Source organism: Megalobrama amblycephala, linkage group LG8 (genome assembly GCF_018812025.1).
Source record: "Megalobrama amblycephala isolate DHTTF-2021 linkage group LG8, ASM1881202v1, whole genome shotgun sequence".
NCBI classification, from domain to species: domain Eukaryota; kingdom Metazoa; phylum Chordata; class Actinopteri; order Cypriniformes; family Xenocyprididae; genus Megalobrama; species Megalobrama amblycephala.
This window is the reverse complement of record NC_063051.1, coordinates 11,179,971-11,199,783: the sequence shown is the minus strand read 5'-3', so window position 1 is coordinate 11,199,783 and position 19,813 is coordinate 11,179,971. Positions and strand designations below refer to the sequence as shown.

General features: G+C 36.9%; 1 protein-coding gene across 1 annotated transcript in view; it reads left to right on the top strand.

The window, feature by feature from the left end:
• Window positions 1–19,813, top strand: part of oca2 (oculocutaneous albinism II) — an 88,859-nt gene that overhangs the window by 13,768 nt on the left and 55,278 nt on the right. Inside the window, exons 8-14 of the mRNA XM_048199229.1 lie at window positions 615–697; window positions 1,010–1,163; window positions 8,494–8,565; window positions 9,442–9,507; window positions 10,946–11,002; window positions 13,527–13,651; window positions 16,831–16,969. Of these exons, the coding sequence (XP_048055186.1) occupies window positions 615–697; window positions 1,010–1,163; window positions 8,494–8,565; window positions 9,442–9,507; window positions 10,946–11,002; window positions 13,527–13,651; window positions 16,831–16,969 (696 nt within the window). The remainder of the gene's footprint in view (window positions 1–614; window positions 698–1,009; window positions 1,164–8,493; window positions 8,566–9,441; window positions 9,508–10,945; window positions 11,003–13,526; window positions 13,652–16,830; window positions 16,970–19,813) is intronic.

Sequence of the window (19,813 nt, the reverse complement as noted above, 5' to 3'; positions counted from 1 at the left end):
AGTGTCACATGATCCTTCAGAATTCATACTAATATACTTATATATACTTAAATATTAATATTATTTGGTGCTCTATGAACATTTCATTATTATCAATGTTGAAAACAGTTGTGCTGGTCAATATTTTTGTGGAAGCTGTGATACATTTTTTCAGGATTGTTTAAATAGAAAATTCATTCAAAAGAACAGCATAAAAGTAATTTCTTAAAATATATATATATATATATATATATTACTGACCCCAAAATTTTGAATTTTGAATATAATATAATATAATATAATATAATATAATATAAAGTCTTAAAATATATATATATATATATATATATATATATATATATATATATATATATATATATATATATATACAAATATGTCTTTAAAATAAATGCCACTTGTTGGTATAATGTTTTGTATTATATTGTTATATTATTACATTGTAGTATATCATGTAAAGTCTTTTATACATTTTAATGTGTCACTTATAAGTATCCAAATACTTTTTGAGGCTGCTGTATGTGAAATATAAATAGCAAATATTTTCTTTTCTCAAATAGTCTTTACGGAGATTATTCTAAACATTCACAATATAAACGGTAAGATTTTTCCAACAGGTGCTTTATAACTGGACAATACCATTGCATTCCCAACGAAGTGACCAAATTCTGAGAACAAGGACATTTGAAATGGTTAGCAGGTACGATTACACATTCCTCGTCACACAAGATCAGCACAATTCCATTAATGAACTGGCAAAGGATGGACCAAATGCAAAGACATTTCATGTTATACAGTGCTCATTATTGCATCTGCTGGATAATGAAAATGTAGAATAATCTTGTCATACAACTGTCAGATTTCAGATTTTAATTTAATCACATTTTAAATTGCACTTACAGTTCAGTAAACGTGATTATGTGATAATATGGGTTTTGCAGTAGTTCCTGTCATGGTGTGTGCTTTAATGTGTCTCCACCTCTGTAATCTGTCTCTTTGTCTTCCCCTCAAGCACTCCTATTCTGATCAGTGTGCAGGCCTTTCTGTTAGACAGTCAGGTGGTCCCTCTGTCCATGACTCACCAGTCGCTCTATGTAACCGTGGAAACACAGGTGCTTATCGCTGGATTGATCCTGGCAGGAGTCTATGTGCTCATCATCTTTGAGGTAAAATATGAGGTGTCGGTGTGAAGACATTCTTTTCACACTGCAAGATAATCCATTCAATGGTCTTTCATGACTCATCCCATATTTCATCCCCATAAACAAGATCATCGTGGCTGTTTTGCCACATTGACTCTGTGCAGAGTCGACTGAGGTTTGTATGTACATGTCTGTGGTCTTTTGTAACTTCTCAGGAGGAGTAGAAGTCACAGTGGGTAAAAGTTGAGCTTGCAAATCAAGCACTATTCTGATAAGTCCTGAGCAGTGGCTATTCATGATTTTTCTTTGTACCACTGTTGAGCACTAGAGGTCACTGGGCTCTACTAAACTTAATGGGAAGAGATTTCTACTGGCCCAGGCCCACACAAACTGATTCCACCGAAGTATGTTGGATTTGTGGAATATCTAAAACCGATGTATGAATCGAAAAGTGGATTTAGCTGGTCATATTTTAATGCAACACCAAATTGTATTGGTCCAAATGTGAGAAAGCAATTTTAATTTTTCCTTTTAACTTAGATACAGTTTTAAGCTTTGGAACAATTTTAAATGGAGAAAAGTTATGAGGCAAACTAAAGGATTCTTCTGCATTATTTCTAGGTCAATCATCAAATAAGCAATTTTGTGACACTGACCATGTGAACTCCTTTGTCGAAAATGTCAGATGTCCCTTGCTTCCATTGAACCTTCAAATCTTGCTGATATCATGAATCATCCAGTTTAGGACAAACTTATGGAGTTCATGCAGCTTGAGTGCTGCTGTCAATCAGAGGGACATACTGAATAGTAAAGCATTCTGTCAAAATTGTATTAAATAGAAGCATTTTCATTAGACTCTTTTGGATCTTATTGTAGTAGTAGAACTCAATTTTCTGGTCTCTTTCGCTCATGTTGCTTGAAATGGCCAGCTCTCCTGTGAAATGAATCATTTCCATTTTTATATTTATTCAGTTTTTGGTCACTATATATCTCTGTTAGTGTGAACAGCTCTTAAGGGATGTAGATTATTACAGAGCCTCACAGCAAAACACTCCTCCACATTTTTAACTTCCTCTTCTCCCTGTAGTGCACACTTTTTAGAGTTTGCGAGAAAGCTCCGTTTTAGTGTGGCTCCAGGGGGACATGAGGGCAGAGGGGACCTCCCTTCTTAATTACATTTATTTCTTCAGGAGGGACAACATGCTGTGTGTCGAATAGTTTAATTAGGCCTTTGTGAGAATGCTAATGGAGACACTGGGGGCCCATGTTTCCACTTTTACCGAAACACGACGTTTATACTAATGCTTCATAAATATGGCTACACTATCTTCAAGGTGCTAAGAAAATATACATTCTGTTTTTAAAATCAAACTAATGAATGAATTTTATGTTGATTAGGTGCTTTTAAAACAGGGGTACTTTTTTTTTGAGAACAGATAAAAGGTAAAGTTCATCAGATAATCATGACTGCTTTATTATATTTTATAAAACGGTTAGTTCCTGTCCTTTATTCTGATTGGTCAATAGCTGTGTTTTATTCACGATAAAACACGACTATGACCGTTTCACCCAACGGTTCTGTGTATCACTACACAACACCCTTAGCAACCACTCAGCAACGTAAACTGTATGTTCTCAATTGATATTTTTCATTATTAAAGCTTACTGTTTTATGTAGAAGAGTATTGTGAGAAAAGGATCAAATGAGCAGGTTTATTACCTGCATTCAGATTTAGCATTTTCCTTCAGGTCAGTCCCATGTTCATAATAAAAATCTGTTTAAATGTCCAATGTATTATCTTGACCTTTTAACAGTTAAGGGGTTTTTCCGTGACTGACAGCGCTACACTGCAAAAAATGCTGTTCTTACTTAGAATTTTTGTCTTGTTTCCAGTCCAAATATCTAAAAAATCTTAGATCAAGAAGCATTTTCTTGACAAGTAAAAATTATTTTCTTGTTTTTAGGAAAAATAAATCAAAATTAAGTGAGTTTTTCCTTAAAGGTGGCGTAGAATGGAAAATTGAATTTACCTTGGCATAGTTGAATAACAAGAGTACATGGAAATTACATACAGTGAATCTCAAACACCATTGTTTCCTCCTTCTTATATAAATCTCATTTATTTAAAAGACCTCCGAAAAACAGGCGAATCTCAACATAACACCGACTGTTACGTAACAGTCGGGATCATTAATATGCACGCCCCCAATATTTGCATATGCCAGCCCATGTTCAAGGCATTAGACAAGGGCAGGACGTCTGGATCTGTGCACAGCTGAATCATCAGACTAGGTAAGCAAGCAAGGACAATAGCGAAAAATGGGGAGCACGAGAATTTAAAGGGGTCGCGCACTGAATCGGCGCATATTTAATGATGCCCCCCAAAATAGGGAGTTAAAAAAATGAATAAAAAAAAAAATCTATGGGGTATTTTGAGCTGAAACTTCCCAGACACATTCAGGGGACACCTTAGACTTATATTAGATCTTTTAAAAACACGTTTGACGGCACCTTTAAAACAAGCAAAATAATCTGCCAATGGGGTAAGCAAAATAATCTCAATCCAAACTGAAAATAAGATTATTTTGCTTGTTTTAAGGAAAAACTCACTTAATTTTGATATTTTTTTATATTAATTTTAATATTTTTCCTGAAAACAAGAAAATAATTTTTACTTGTCAAGAAAATGCTACTTGATTTAAGAACTTTAGGATATTTTGACTTGAAACAAGACAAAAACTCTTAAGTAAGAACAGCATTTTTTGCAGTATAGTAAAAGCATTTGTCACTTGTGTCTTGTTCCATGTTCACAACAATTCAGTCTTTTCAGTGTAAAAGTCTTCGCTACTGACTGACACACTCATAAAGACATTCTTTGCTGTCTAATGGCGTAATAACGTAACTTCTGTTGCTGTTCACAGTCAGGGACTATTTTTTCCGGCAGAAGGAAGGCTTTTAGTGAAAGTTTACTTCATGAAATTTATTAGTCCACGACTTGAAGCGATACTAACCCCCCTTCCACCCCCCCAACTCAATTTTTTAACAGAAATTGTTTCATTTTTTTTTACGCTGGAACACAATTGGGCTAGTTTTGGCCGTGATTGTGTAGGTTTTGAATAGCAATTGAGCAGGTTTGTTTTACGATTCAACCTGGCAACCCTGTTGAAGACGCACAACAGTTCTGCTGTGGCTTTGTTTGGAACTATTTTCATTGGCGAAATTGATCAAAAACAGACAATATTGGCAATATTGTGTCAAAAATTTAACACAATATTAAGTTCTTGTTTATTGAACTATTAAATATCACTTTATGCACAATTTCATTGTGCAGATGTTCGGGAAAAAACAGCACTCTTGCTCGTGTGTTATCAAAACTATCATCTGATATAAATGTAAGACAAAAACACAAACGGGGGCATTTTTCATCCTCATATTTCATATTTTAATGGCATAGGCTTCACACAGACAGCTGTTACCCTACATCATGCTCGTAACTAAACTGCATGCAATATAAAAGGGCTTAGAGGTTAGGGCCAGGGCAGACATTTCAGTAGAAGCAACATAACACCTAAACAACACTTGCTCACATGGTCCATCTTAGTCTACATTAGTCTACATCTTCATTTATACTTCTGTAACTTTTTGATCTTGGTTTTTAATACTTGGAAACATAATCACCATTACCCAGTCCATTTAAAATAAAAATACTGCTGCTTCTCATTTATTGATCTGAATGGCAAATGATATAGCACACATGTATGTGTGTGTGTGCCAGATGGAAGGTGCAGCTGCCCAGATTGTGCCCTCATAATCAGCTTTTAATAGACTGCTGAATCGAATGATATAATACAGTACTGGACATTGAACTTCAAATGCCTTGGACCACTAGTAAAAATGCTCCTATTTAAATTTTTTTTTTATAATTACATTATTACCATAGCAATTTGAGTGAAAACAAATTAACATTTAAATGACTTTCAAAATGTCTTGCTATTTGGTTTGACCCACCTTTGCAGCACTTGAGTTTTTGTACAACCTAATGATTGTGTTGAGGCATGATTTGAGATCTTCAAAAGAGAGTCTTGTGTTTCAATGGAAGCAAGAATATCTATCATCATCAATACCCTTTTGTACAGAGGAGTTCACATGGTCAGTGTCACAAATTGGCTAGTTTGATTAGTGGCGAAGTATTAGTGCAGAATCTTAAATACTTCTTGCTCATTTTATGTCATAACATTTCTTAGTTTAAAATCTAAAACTTAGTTTATTTCCAAGTTAAAATAGATTTGATTTGCATTACAGATTCCACAGAAGTCTGTGGTCTCAGACATTAGGACCCCATTGTAAATAAGGAAGCATTTGTTGTATTGACCTGGCCTGTTCTTCCTATCTGCCTTGCACAGCAGCTTGGTGATAATCCTCAGAGCTGATCTAGAATCAGCACTCTGAAAACTACTTTGATTAAAAGGGCTCAGATGGTGAGTTTCATCAGCAACTCTGATAGCTAAAACTCATTTGCCCCAAGAGAGGGCAGAACCTGAAATCTGAGATATATAATAGTATGATGTGCTTATAAATATTAATATGCCTTAAAAGATTCATGAATAATGCATTTTCACATTCTAATTGCAGATATCTTGTAAACATTTTAATAATGGCTGATAGATTATTCCTAAATTAGACTAGAGCAGCAGTTTCTCAGTAACTGGGCGGCTTTTAGTATAAAACTAACATTACATCTCACACAGGCACATTTTGACATTTAATTTAGCCATAAACTGTTTCTTGGCCTATAATTAAGAGTAATTGGTTTAAATCACAAAATAGAGAAACATTAGTCTCAGAGGATACTTTCTTATGCAAAGCAGCACAATGTATATCCATGTTGCTGATTAATTCTGCTCAGAAAGCAGTGTTCAACCATTTATCTTAATGACCTGTTTTAGACTTACAATCACAACATTGCACCAAGTGTTCTTCCCCCTCAGGGAAGTTGTCGGACTGACACAGATTACTTGCTCCTTGGAGACTGGAGTCATTAGCTGTTAGTCTGCATGTTATGTAGTCATTGTCCTTCTTTCGCTCTTCTAGCTGATTACACAGTCTTGTAATGACTGCTCCATCTTGCCACATGACACTGAAAGAGGTGCATCAGACAAAGCTTGATTCAGGTGTCCCAGTCAAGTGCTCTCACCAAGAAAACAGATGCTGAAGATGCTGATATCTGACCGTGCACTTTAGTCCAGAGGGTGATTGAAATGCGGAAAATCAGAAGATGCTGTCACCTGACGCATATCTATTGTGGGGCGTAATTTATTCAATTGATTATCAGAGTGCACAAAAGGGTCAGAATGAATTTAATGTAAGAAATGAGGTGAATCAAACAGCAAAAGAACAAAAATGAAGTGTGGGGAAGAGGGTTATTTAGCATTTTGAATCAGCAAATTTGTTCAGTTGTCCAACATATTTAATAGTGTTTGTTGAGGCAGGAATCACTATTACCGCTGCTGATGCGGAGGGTTAGGGATTTGAACAAACACCTAGGGCCCTATAATACACCCGGCGCAATGCGACGCAAGGCGCAGCGCAAGTGTGTTTGCTAGTTTGCGTCCGGTGCCGTTCGCGTTTTCCCGTTCAGCGCCACATCCTTAAATTAGTAAATGCATTTGCGCCAGTTAGTGCGCCCATGGGCGTGCTGGTCTAAAAAAGAGGTGTGTTCAGGCGCATTGTCGGCGCATTGCTATTTTAAGGAGCTGAAAATAGACTGCGCCATAGACCAACTCAAACCTGGTCTAAAGTCTAAAGTCAATGGCGCAATATTTTTTTTGTTAGAGCGCGTTGGTAGAAACTGCGCTTCTGGGCGCGTCCACAGTGCGCTTATTACACACAGGGATGTGCATCACACAAACATGCCAAATATTAAAAACAAAAGGATTACAGTGTAAAAGAATATTATTGTGTACATAAATATAAAAATGTAATGGTGAATAGTCATTGCGTGTATTAGAATTAGGCTACCTATTTTCAATTCAGCCTATTACTACTTATAATGATGAACGAAATTGGCTAATTAATTGAACAATCGTGCCAATACACACACATATATATTAACTGACTCATCGCGTGTACGCCATGTAAACAGCAATCCGCCATGGCGCGAGCGCATCTCGCTCTTAAAGGGAATGGGAGATGACTCTCGTGCCCCGGCGCACGGACCGTTTTTCCGTCGTTAAAATAGCAAAAGTGGATTTGGACACACCCTGAGTGCACCTGCTCCGTGCGCTTTACACTTTGCGTTTAGATCGTTAAAATAGGGCCCTTAATCTCAAGTATTACAATTTTGTGTGAGAATGATACCTCATATCATGCAGCTTGTTTAGATGAGTTGTGCTATTCCTTTTCAAAGCAATCAGACATGATTTTTGCCTGGAGGGTGATAAAATGGCAAGAAAACCACATTGGCTTTTATTCAGGGCATAAAACTAATTTTTTTGCCACACCTGCCAATGGCCACTGACTTAAGAAAAATTACCAACCAAATTTTTACCAGCCATTACACAAAAACAGGCAGTTATAACACAAAAAATTTAAGTTGGCCTTTGTTGTTTGGTTACAGTTAAAAAAGTAGACAGTATCAGGGTTATTAGGATGCTGTCACTTTAAGACTAAATGCACACACAGATCATACGTTTTGTGTTTGTGTTCACTTAAGGCATAACCGACAATGTTTACTAAGATACTCGCAGAGACTGGCGTTTTTGACGTAATTTTGAATGAATTTTTTCATTGAAGTGCAGGAAGGCATGAAAGAGAGTTCAACTTCATGCATTGTCTGAGAGACGCGGCTTTCAGGTCGCGCGCTTCGAATGTTAAACTTCCTACACAGCGTGAAAGTAACAAATCCTCTTTTGCGTGTTCCAGCACTTGAATATTTACATTGGAAAGGCTGAAACTTTCGTGATGTTGAAGCACTGACCCATCAACTGTGCAGAGCGTAGTTCACGTTTGTTCATGTTCATGTTGTCACAACATTGCATTGTTAGAATTCAAAAAAATGTTTACTGGCCAGTTGGCGACTGACAACATATCCTTCACTCGCCAACTCCGATTTTTACTCTCATTTGGAGCTTGGGGAGCCCTGCTTATATTTAAGGAGAACATAATAGAGAGACTTTGGGGTGAGATCTTTGAACATCCTAACAACCATAACATGCTTAAATCTAGTTTGTGGTACATTGTGGCTATTAATATATGACAAAAAAAAAAAAAGAGTTAATACTGTACTGAAAAAAATGTTCCTCGACCTTATTAATTAATTAATTAATTATTATTATTTTTCCCCTGTGTTTGCAGATTGTTCACCGCACTCTGGCTGCAATGTTAGGATCCCTGGCCGCTCTGGCAGCACTGGCTTTCATTGGAGATGTACGTTTGGATTTAGAGAATGTTATTTATTCCAGTGACTGCAGTGATGGTCTTTAGTGTTATTAGCTTAAAAAGTATGAGAGAACAGCAGCATTCTGTCATGTGCAGAAGTCTGCATTAATAATATATAGTGGTAAATTTAGATTCAAATTACAGAGCATGAGCTTCATATAAAGATATAAAGATAAAAAACACCTACATTTACACAATTAAGTAAATCGGACTGGGCCATTTCACATAAATGGGATATCGGCAGTAATTGCACTGATTTACTCTGTGAAGCGTAAGATTGTGAATAATTTAAATCTTGACTTTCTCTCTGCGGCTCTACGAATTAGTTATTGTATTACAGAAATTGGAGATAAGTACATTATTTGAGCACAAGTGAAATTACTCAGTGCAGTTCTGTTTGTTTGATAGATGGAGTGCCATTTAAAAAGACCCAGAGCTTTGTAGTCTCAAATGTTTTTTTTGTTTGTTTTTTTTTAACTAAAAACTTTATGAACTCTGAACAACACTTTTTTTTAAGTTGAAATGTGTGTGTATGTGTATGTATGTATATATATATATATATAGTTGTTTCAACTTAATATTCAACAAAAAAAATGTGCCGCTGCCTTCAAATTTTAAGTTTAGTCAACTTGAAAGATAAAATTGTATTAAGTGAACTTGAATATTTGTGTTACCTCAAGTTAAATCAGGGGAAGTTATTCTAATGCAAAATGTTATGTTCTGTTGGTTAATTGTAACAATATATTTTTTTTTATCATAATTGACACCATTATTTCAAAAATTCAGAGAACCCAGTTACTGTAAGTCTGGAATGTTAAAATGTATCTGAGATGAGCTTCTCATTCCATTGTCTCTTTACAATAGAGGCCGAGTCTGATGACTGTTGTGGAATGGATTGACTATGAGACACTTGCCTTGCTGTTTGGAATGGTAAGTATAATTCTAACAGGTCTATAGTAGCTCTCTTGCAGCTTTTTTACTCAGTCAACATGAGTAACAGTAGTATAGTTAGTATATATTAAATGTACTGTTAAGTCACAGAAGGGCTTTTTCAAATGAAAAAAGTAAAAAGGTAAAATCTATTTATTAATGGTGCACCATTTGTGCTATGATCGTGAATGATACCTCAAATCATGTGAGATATTGAGAAGTGGTGTGTTGTTACTTTTAGATATGTTTGGACTTCTGAATTTCTACTAGTGGATGATAAAATGGGCAAAAACTACCATTGAATTATCTATCTGGAATTATCTAAGCCAAATCAAGCAACCATAATGTCTGCTAGACTAGGAGGTGGGCTCTTTTCCATGCAGAACACCCTAAAAACATCCTAGCAACCACATAGCAACAAGTTAAACCCACTCAGAACACCCTAGAAACCACATATCAACACATTAAAACCATATGCAACATCCTAGAAATTGTATAGAAACTGCATAGAAAAAATGCATAGCAACCACCACCATGTTTTCTTCAGAAAAAGAATCTAGTTATTTAATTCTTTCAGACAGCATTAGAACCTTGTCTCTGAAGTAATAAGGTGCTGTTGGAGAAAGATGTTCTGCTAAGTGCTTGACAAGCCCCTAATCCACCCCCTAACCTGAACCCATATCAGCCTCTCAGGCTGCTCAACCTGACAGGCACTTAGTGGGGCAACTTTCTTTAAACTGCTGTTAACCTAGCGCTTCTTTTAGAAAGAGTTCTTTAGGGTTCTGTGATCATTTATGGTGTTTCTTTGCATCGCACTTACTTTGCAGCAGCAGCACACAGGATTGATTTTAGAACATGTGAAATGTTTGTTGGGTATGGCTGGTTGTCTGCATATGACATTAGTCCATATTTTACATGGTAGTGCAACAAAATGTGACCAAAACATACGAATACAGATTAAAAACGCACAGCCTCTCTAATATTATTGCTAAAGTGCCACCCTTTTCAAGATCTCTGTTTGTTCAGCTGCTGTCTCCATGGAAACAAATACGTTCAATCAGCCCTCATCCAAAAGACTACATGTAGGAGTATGTGAGGAAAGGCATAAAAGAAAATCAGAGACTGATGATAGAAAATGAATCACAGCATCTGTCAATTTTAAAGACTGAGTATGAAATGTTAGCTTTAATAAACTCAGAAATATTAATGTTTCTCTTTATTGATTTTCTATATTTCAAGGATGTCTGTTTCTGTATCTTAGGCACCAAAAAAAAAAAAAAAAAATCAGAAGGATATATGTGGCATGAAATTGTGTGAGGGACCATGCGTGTGGCATTTGAGACGTAATGTGATTTTATAGCAACACATGTGGCAGTAAGCACTAAAAATAGAAAGCATGAAATGTTCAATTCTCATAACCCTTACTATTTACTTTCAGATGATACTGGTGGCAATATTCTCTGAGACTGGTTTCTTTGATTACTGTGCAGTCAAGGTGAGTTTTCTCAATCTTTATGTTGCACATGCTTGTTTGTGATTTATTTTGCAGATGTCTACTTAAGCAAAATTCAGTTTCTTGGTTATGTCCTTATATTCTCTATAAAATTAGGCCACTCAATCTATCCCACCCACTTTAAATCTAATGTTATATATTTTATAATAACATTTATGCACATTACAGTATATACAAACACATACAAATAACTACTAACTAGGGATGTCCCGATCACGTTTTTTTGCCCTCGAGTCCGAGTCCGAGTCATTTGATTTTGAGTATCTACCGATACCGAGTCCCGATCCGATACTTCTATAATACATGAAAAAGAATAAAGAGCGAAAAAAAACAGATCCAGGAACAGTGCTTTTCAGGTTTTTCAGGAATCTAACAATCGTTTTCACATACAGAAAATGGATAAAGTAATCAAATATAAAATATCACTGCATATTATCTTTACTGTATAAAATAAATAAAGATTAATCATTATTGAAGTTACAAAAACTATTCAGTCAAGAGCAGTGAGTGATTTCTTTGTTATTTGTTGTTTGATTTAACATTAAAAACAGGCAGCAGGAATAGTTTTTTTTCCCTATAAGACATGCACGATCCAGTACATATACTGTTACACATGCGCTGTCTTTCTCGACTAATATACGTTCACTTAAGACATAACCGACTATGTTTGCTAGGATACTCGCTAAGACGAGCATGTTGACATAATTTTTGTATGAATTTGTCCGCTGAAGCGCAAGACTTGAAAGAGAACTCAGTATTTGCGCGCTGACTGAAATTAGCGTGTGCGCGCTTCGGATGAGCGCACACAAATCTTCTCACAGCGCGTGCGAGTTCTCTTTCGCGTCGTGTTCTTGAAGGTTTAAATCAGCAAGGCTTAAATGAGTTAGTTTAAACACAGACAGCAACGTGTGCTGTTCAGGTCTCACCTGTATCAACACCCGGGTGATGACGGTGTAAATGACTGGACATTAGAGCATACGGCACTCGCAGTTAACAGTTTACAAAGAGTGTCTGTTTTGTCCACGCCTCTATGGTCCACGCTTTCTGATTATCGTTGTTGTAACGTTTTGCGCATCCATCGACTGAAACATACATTATTTGAACTCTGTCTGTCTGTTTTCCACGTTGCTATTTTAAACAAACCATTAACCAATAGATGCGTCGTCATTCGAGATGGACCGCGGTGCAAGTGCGTACCGAACCGTAAGTGGAGAACCGTAGGGTTCGATTTTTTACTGAGAACCGTTGCACCCCTAATACATATATATCCGAGTCCTGATCGGGTGGTAACGTCCGATTCCGATCGAGTCTGAAACCACGTGATCGGGCCCGATTTCCGATCACGTGATCGGATCTGGACATCCCTACTACTAACAGTCAACAACAAAAAGGTTGCATGTGGTCTGTTATTGAATCAGTCTTAAATGCTTTCATTTCACATTATTGATATCCCTGTTTTTGATTTAGTCAATGTGTAATCAATGTAATGCTACTTTACCCAGTTAGCTTTGGGGAAAAGGAGCAGCTGCCCTTAAAACCCCTATCATTCACTCTCAAGCAAAGTGATGAGAACCCCACAAATGTTTTATATATGAAATTTATGGGTGAATATCAAGTCCCAGTAGAGATGTGAAAAGAAATCAGAAGGAACAAATCTTTGCCAAATGATGCAAATGTTTATAAGTCTTGAAGAAAATGGGTTAGAAGTAATGAAAGCCTAAAAATAAATCTTACAATGAGCTTCATTGGATGAATATCTCATCCCTTATTTTCAGGAATTCTGTGCACTGCTTTTAAAGCCACACATTATGGATGTGTTCTGGACATTATGAGGGCACACGCTTATGTCCTCTCATCCCATTCATGAATATTAACAGAGTTCTGGACAAGGGCATGTCCCACAAATTAAAACATTGCCATAGAAACAACCCTCATGATTGAACACCATCTCACACTTCTTCTATCAGCATGTGTAGTCATATGTGGGTGTGTTACTCTTTGTTTTTTTGTCAGTTACCATCGTTTTGAGTCAGAAAGTGATGACATCACAGGTGGGTTACAACCCCCCCAGTGTTACCACTTGATTAGAATGATTCCAGACAGCCTGATAATGTCTCCATAGCGACAGGCTCTTAAAGTGCAGGTCTTTTTTATTTATTTATTTATTTTATTCTTTTCAGACTTGAACATTCTTTTAATGCTAAAGCTTGAATGAGCAAACACACTATGGATCTCTGTCAGTTTTTAGAGTGAATTCCTCATTAAAGTTCACTTTTGAACATTGTGTTCTGAGACCCCCTCTGAGGACCATTCTCGATTCTGTCTTTGAGGCGCTTTTAAATCTGTCTCTCCTTTCCACTGCAGGATTTTTTGAAACATTTTGTTAATGTTCATAAACAAAGGCAAGCGATTTTTCGCTTAATTTGTTTTTGACCCAGTTAGTTTTCATTAATGTGAAGTTACAATCTTTAAGGTATTCCCAACCATGTTCTTTGTCTCCATACAGGCGTATCAGTTATCGCGAGGAAGAGTATGGCCCATGATTATCATTCTTTGTCTAATTGCGGCCGTTCTATCAGCCTTTCTTGATAATGTGACAACTATGATGCTCTTCACCCCTGTTACAATCAGGTAATGGTCGCTCTTCCTAAATCAGTCTCTCTTCTTCTCTTTCTTTCTCTTCTGACCCAGTTTAGTAATGTGCTTACAATATAAGTCTCTGTGGCAAGAAATTGCACTGGAATAAACATTAAAATACAATGTTATGTTAGACTTGTGTATCTTCAGGAAAGCTCCTGAATGCCCGGCCCCATAGACTTTCATTAGCTACTTTCACACAGTAATCCCAGTAAATTACCATAAAATTACCAGAACGACTTTATTAGTAAATACACAAATATGCTGTTCACACAAGCAATGGAGTTCTGGCTTTTTACCATTAAAGGGATAGCTCACCCAAATAAATGTATACATTTCTTTGTTATGCTTCTTTGTAACCAAGCAGATCTCACCCCCCATTGACTACCATAGTATTTATTTTTCCTACTATGGTAGTCAATAGGGGGCGAGATCTGCTTGGTTACAAACATTCTTCCAAATATATTCCTTTGTGTTCAGCAGAACAAAGAAATTTATACAGGTTTGGAACAACGTGATGCGCCGTTGTCTTCATTCGTTATCTTCTTGCCTGCATGAGAAGCGATTTAATTTCAATTCGGTTCAATTTTAACATCATAAGGGGATGATCAAACAGAACTCATTTTTGCCCTTAAGAACATAAGAAGCACATAATAGTATCCAGCTACAGAGCCACAGTGCTGATGAATGGAAAAGAAGGCTGGGTCTCAAGCACAGCACGCTGAAAAAGCTGCGAGATGTGGCGCAACGGTCAAAGATGTCCATCTAGTGAACATTTACATAGAAAAACTATTAAACACATTTACATACAAAAACTGTAATCAGCACAGCATTATCACGTTATCTCCATTAGAACTTTATGGTTGGCCAAAAGCAGACTTCTTACTTCAGTGTGTTCTGACTTTGTACGTGCTCATACTGGTAATCTTCATTCTTTGTACACACACAGCACGATACCAGTAATTTATTGTTAATGTTACAACTTCTCATACCGGTAAATTGCCAGAACCGACACTGTATATGTCAAAAAATCAAAAAAAGAGTCTTTTCTCAGTAAAGACTGTGTGAAATGGGCTATTTTAGTGCTTTGCTGTACACCTGACTATTTTTTACAATCTGAGGAACGAATCCAAATTATTTTCTTATAGTAATTGACAGCAATTATAGTAATTGACAGCATGCCTCAGACGCTGTCAATAGAGTTTAACGTGCATTGAAGCTGGAACATTCCTTTAAAAGGAGGTTGTTTAGCTGGACTACTACTACTAAAAAAAAAAAAATTATTCCCAGAAGACCTTGGCTTTTTACTGGGCAGGAATGTCTCTGTCAGTTTGCTTAGAATTATATGAGGAGACAAAGAGTCATGTCTCTGCGCTATAAACTTCCCACTTCATTGCTCGTTTCAGCTCCATTTGAGCTTATTTTCACCTTCCATTCTTTCACCGTTACACATCGTCTCACAGTGTGATTCATCGGTACCTGTGCACATTATATTTGTTTTTCCCGAGTCTTTTATGTTTTATATCCTGATGTACAGCATTATTTATTTAGAGTCATGTTGGACACCCTGTTCCTTCAGAGGATGTGATGTGAATCAATTAGGCACTGTGTAAAATTGTTTCATGCCACATCACTGCTGAAAAAAAAAAATACCAACAAATCAACTTTTTTGTTTTTGGAGTAAGGATTTTTTTTTTTTTTAAATCCCTCTGCAAATTTCATCTGTCAAATTCTTATCATCTTATGTGGACCTTAAAAATCCTTAGTCTGGTAGAATAAAATAAATCTATATTTCACATATCCATTAAAATGTTATCCGCTGCCTCAGCACTTTCAAGACACTGCTGGTGAGAAATGACTCCTTTTTTTGATTATGCATCACCAATTGCATCTTCAAACACCTTCAGGGCTTCAGGGTTTAGAAACACAGGACACACACACTCGTTAAAAAGCGAATTTAAGAAATTACAGAGTTCAGCTTTTTGATAACAGGCAATTTGCTTGTGCAAGTATTTTTTTCATGCCAATTTAGCAGGGAAACTGATTTGCTTATCTTAAGATTTGCTTAAAATTCAGTGTTAATAACTAAAGTTGAATTTGTGCACCTCAGCTTAAGCTTTTGCTGTTGATGAATCAGGCCCTTTCCTCTCCATATTTTATGGTACAATTACAAATATGGCAAATATAAAACCTATGAGCCTGTGTAAAACTTGTGGTCATGATACTAGGATATTATGATGTTTACCATAGTGTTGCTATGTGATTTCTTAGTTGTTCTGTGTTGCTATGGTGTTCTAGGTAGTTGCTGGGTGGTTTCTACAGACCCAAATCAATCTATCCCATCACCAAGTCTCTATAGAGTGCAACAGTTGGGTTCCGGAAGTATTTTTTCCTATTCGTTTTCTCCCTAGGGAAATTGATTTTTAACGATAACTTAAAAACCTTTAAAGTCAGCCCTACTGTGAGCTACGAGGTTGTTAATAGATGCTATTTGCTTCTGCTGAAGCCATCAGCCTGCTTTATTTTAAAATAATCATGTTTTACAGCGCAGTCTGTGGTGAAAAACTTCATTACCCATGATGCTCTGCAGAAAATTCCACCAATCAGTCAAAAAAGGCAAAATGTGCTAAAAGAGCTCTTTAACTCCGTCTACTCCCATGAAGCACTGCGAATTACGTAATTGAGTCGATCTCGCTACGCTATATGCATATTTTGTAATTAACTTGAAGTATATTGTTTTTACATAATCAATATTTGTAAATGAGTAGTTTCATGTTTCTCCATTGTTTTTAATTCTTTTGTGCTGTTTGCAATGCTTCATGAGATTGTAATTCTTTTTACACAGTCTTGTACCTTTGACTTTTTTGCTTCAAGGCAAAGTTTATAATGTTATGATTCACCTCATACCTGGTTTGCTTGGTTCATGGCTTACAATGCTTTAACAAAGACCTTTTTAAAATCCCTAATGGAAAATTGAATGGAAAAAATATTTTCGGAACCAGAGCCGCTGAAAGAGGGGACGGGCACTAATGCCACCGCCTTATGTTCAGGTCCCACCCCTGTGGGATTTTTTTTGCATATTTTATGACAAAAATCGTGAAAGTATGATGGAAAGATTGATGTTCCAGGATCATCCATGCTAATCAAGCTTTGTAATGTCTTTTGTACTCTAGGTTATGTGAGGTGCTTAATCTGGACCCTAGGCATGTCCTGATTGCTGAGGTAATCTTCACCAACATCGGAGGAGCTGCCACTGCTGTTGGAGATCCCCCCAATGTCATCATCGTATCCAACCAGGATCTGCGTAAAAAAGTATGTAATTATTTCTCACCGTTACCGTTTGATGCTGGGTCATTCACGGGTGAAAGGATATTGTGCTGCTGCTGTGTGCCGGTTGAAAGTGTCTCGGGGAACTTGTTGGACAAATTATACATGACTGCACAAATAAACAAAACACATTTGCGACCAAGCATTTTTCTGGCATAGAATGATAGCCTCGTGCCAAACCACCCTGTCACTATCTACTCAAGGCTAAAACACCATGGCATCCTGTCTTACACCTCAGACTATTAATTATGTAGGAATACTTCTTGCCAGCTTCAGTCACACTCTGCCAAATTCTCTCTCTCTCTTTCTCTCAGCAGAGTTTGAATCTTTTTAACTTCAGTAAAAGCAAAACCACAAACCTGTAACAGTCATTGTGTATACAAACTCCGAAACCAGAATTTCCAACTAGGAGCATGCAGGATGTTTGGCTGCAATAGACTTGTTATTTATAGTTTCACACCTGTTTTCACTGTATGCGAAAACAGCAAGTAAGGTATTCACACTGCCCGCACATTAATTAATCTGACTGAATCCAGACAGTTTAGCCAGTTTTATTTATTATATTAGCACATTAATTACCATTTGAGTGTAAATATCCAATTCTTTTTGTATGTAAAACAGATTTTATGATGATCAAGTTTATGAAGATTCCCTGTTATCAACTGTGTTGCTTAAAGCTGTTGAAGTACAATGAAGCAATGCCTAGCTGATGGATGCGAGTGATTACAAAAATTTGGCATGTCCTTTCCTAACATAATCACAGAACAGAAGCACAAGCACTTTCTTTCATCGTTATACTACCTTGGAGTCTATGATCAAACTCTTTCCATCAAACCCTCACTCACAGGAAAACACAATTTAAAGTTCCATCCTGCCAATTGGACAAGGTCACGGGCAGGCTGAATAAACTCCAGGTTTCTGATGTGACCTCAAAGCAGAGAGTCTTGTGTGGTTCTGTGTTCATTGAGCCTTGTGTAATATCGGTTTGATTGAAAAGGTGAGGGGACTTTTTGTGATTTATTATTCACTTTAATGGAGGAGACGGAAAAGTGTGACCCAGGTTTGTGGCTGTGATTGAAATTTTCATCTTCACATTCAGACAGAGATCAATGCATAACCTCATCGGTGATATGACTAAATGCACAGTAAATGTCTTGGAGTTTGTTTGACTTTACTTGAGTGTCTGCCAGTTTGTGTTTTTGTAGTTGGGTGTGTTATTTTATTGCTCTTATTAAGGATTATGTATTTGAATGCAGTTCAAATCTCTAACTCTATGAGTGCATTTCATAACACAACTCAAGTGTGCATTGCGTTCTTGGTATTGCCGCAGGTTGGCATTAGCATAAACTGTCTGCTTTTCCCCTTTAAATCATCCACTGCATTGACAGAAGGTCAGTTTGTAAGAATGTTGCTGAGCAAGATAGATCTCATAAGTATGTTTACTTGAATAATCACATATCAGATTTAATAGCAAAGACATTTGAAGCTAGCTCTATCATCCCATGAGATTTGTTATTGTCACCATAGCGCACAAACGCACATTAAATGTGTTCATTGGATCTGTGCACTTGCAGTGCTTCAGCCTAACATTTGCATAAAGTATACTCCTGGCCTAAATCATGCACCTTGTTGAGGTGTGCTATTGCTTTTCTAATCAGACCTGGTGATTTACAATAAAACAGACAAAGAAAATCCCATAGATTTGCATTGAAATTGCACTGGGAATAGATCAAGGGAATAGAAATAGAACATCATACAGACTTGACATTGGCCAGTGAGCAACCAAAACACCCTAGAAACCACCTAGATTCCTAGTTTCCTCATAGAACTCATTAGGAACACAGTAAAACACCTTAGCAACTGCATAGCAATACCTTGGCAACCACCTGTGATGTGCATCAGAAAATGTTTAAAAGCCATGTGTGCTATTGTATTTGAATGTATTAGTTTATATGGTCAAAGTGTGTGTCAGTAAGTATGTGAAAGTGTCCAGCTAAAGCCCTGAATGAGACACAGAGGACGAAATAGAGCTCTTTCATCTCCAGCTCCAGATGCTGATTAAAGATGCTCTCTTTGGAGCCACTCTACCCTGCAGCTCTTTCTGTCACACACTACCACAGACACAATGACTAAAGACACAAAACCGTGTGTGTGTGTGTGTATCAGTGCAAAAGACAAAGCGAGCGGAAAGAGGGTGGCTATAAAAGTATAGGAGATCCATCTTTTTCTGACAGTCTATTTAAAAGGCTACATGCCAAAAGAACAGCTATATGCCTAAAAAGCTCAGTCTATTTGGAGCCATACATTTTTATGCCAAATAAACATCTTGTCAGCGAAATTGATTTCCAACCCCACTGCTCTTTTTGACAGAGATGGATGAATTAGTGTGAGAAGCACATTAAATTAGCTATTTTAATTGAGTGCTGCTTCACGTTTTAAGTGTGTTTTAAAGAGAGAATCTCAAGGCTGGCTTGGGTCATGCAAAGGTAAAGAGCGGACTTTTCTGCTTCTATTATAACCAATAATGGGATTTCGGGTGGTCTGAACATTCTGTCTAGGCTTGAGTGCCCCCAAAAGAAGTCAAAGCAAAAGATTACATGTTAGTTAGGTCTCATTTTCACCTGAACCAGATGGATGCTTGTGGACTGTTCATTGTAGGCTCTTGAGCAATTTCCATTATGATCAGGATAGGATGGTACTGTCATTCTTGATAAGATATAGACAGTCCAATAGCATTTCATCATGACTGAGGGGGGGACCTCATGCTTGGGGCAGTCATTAAATCATTCACTCAACTGCTTTGTTCAAAAACACTGATTCATTCTGGAT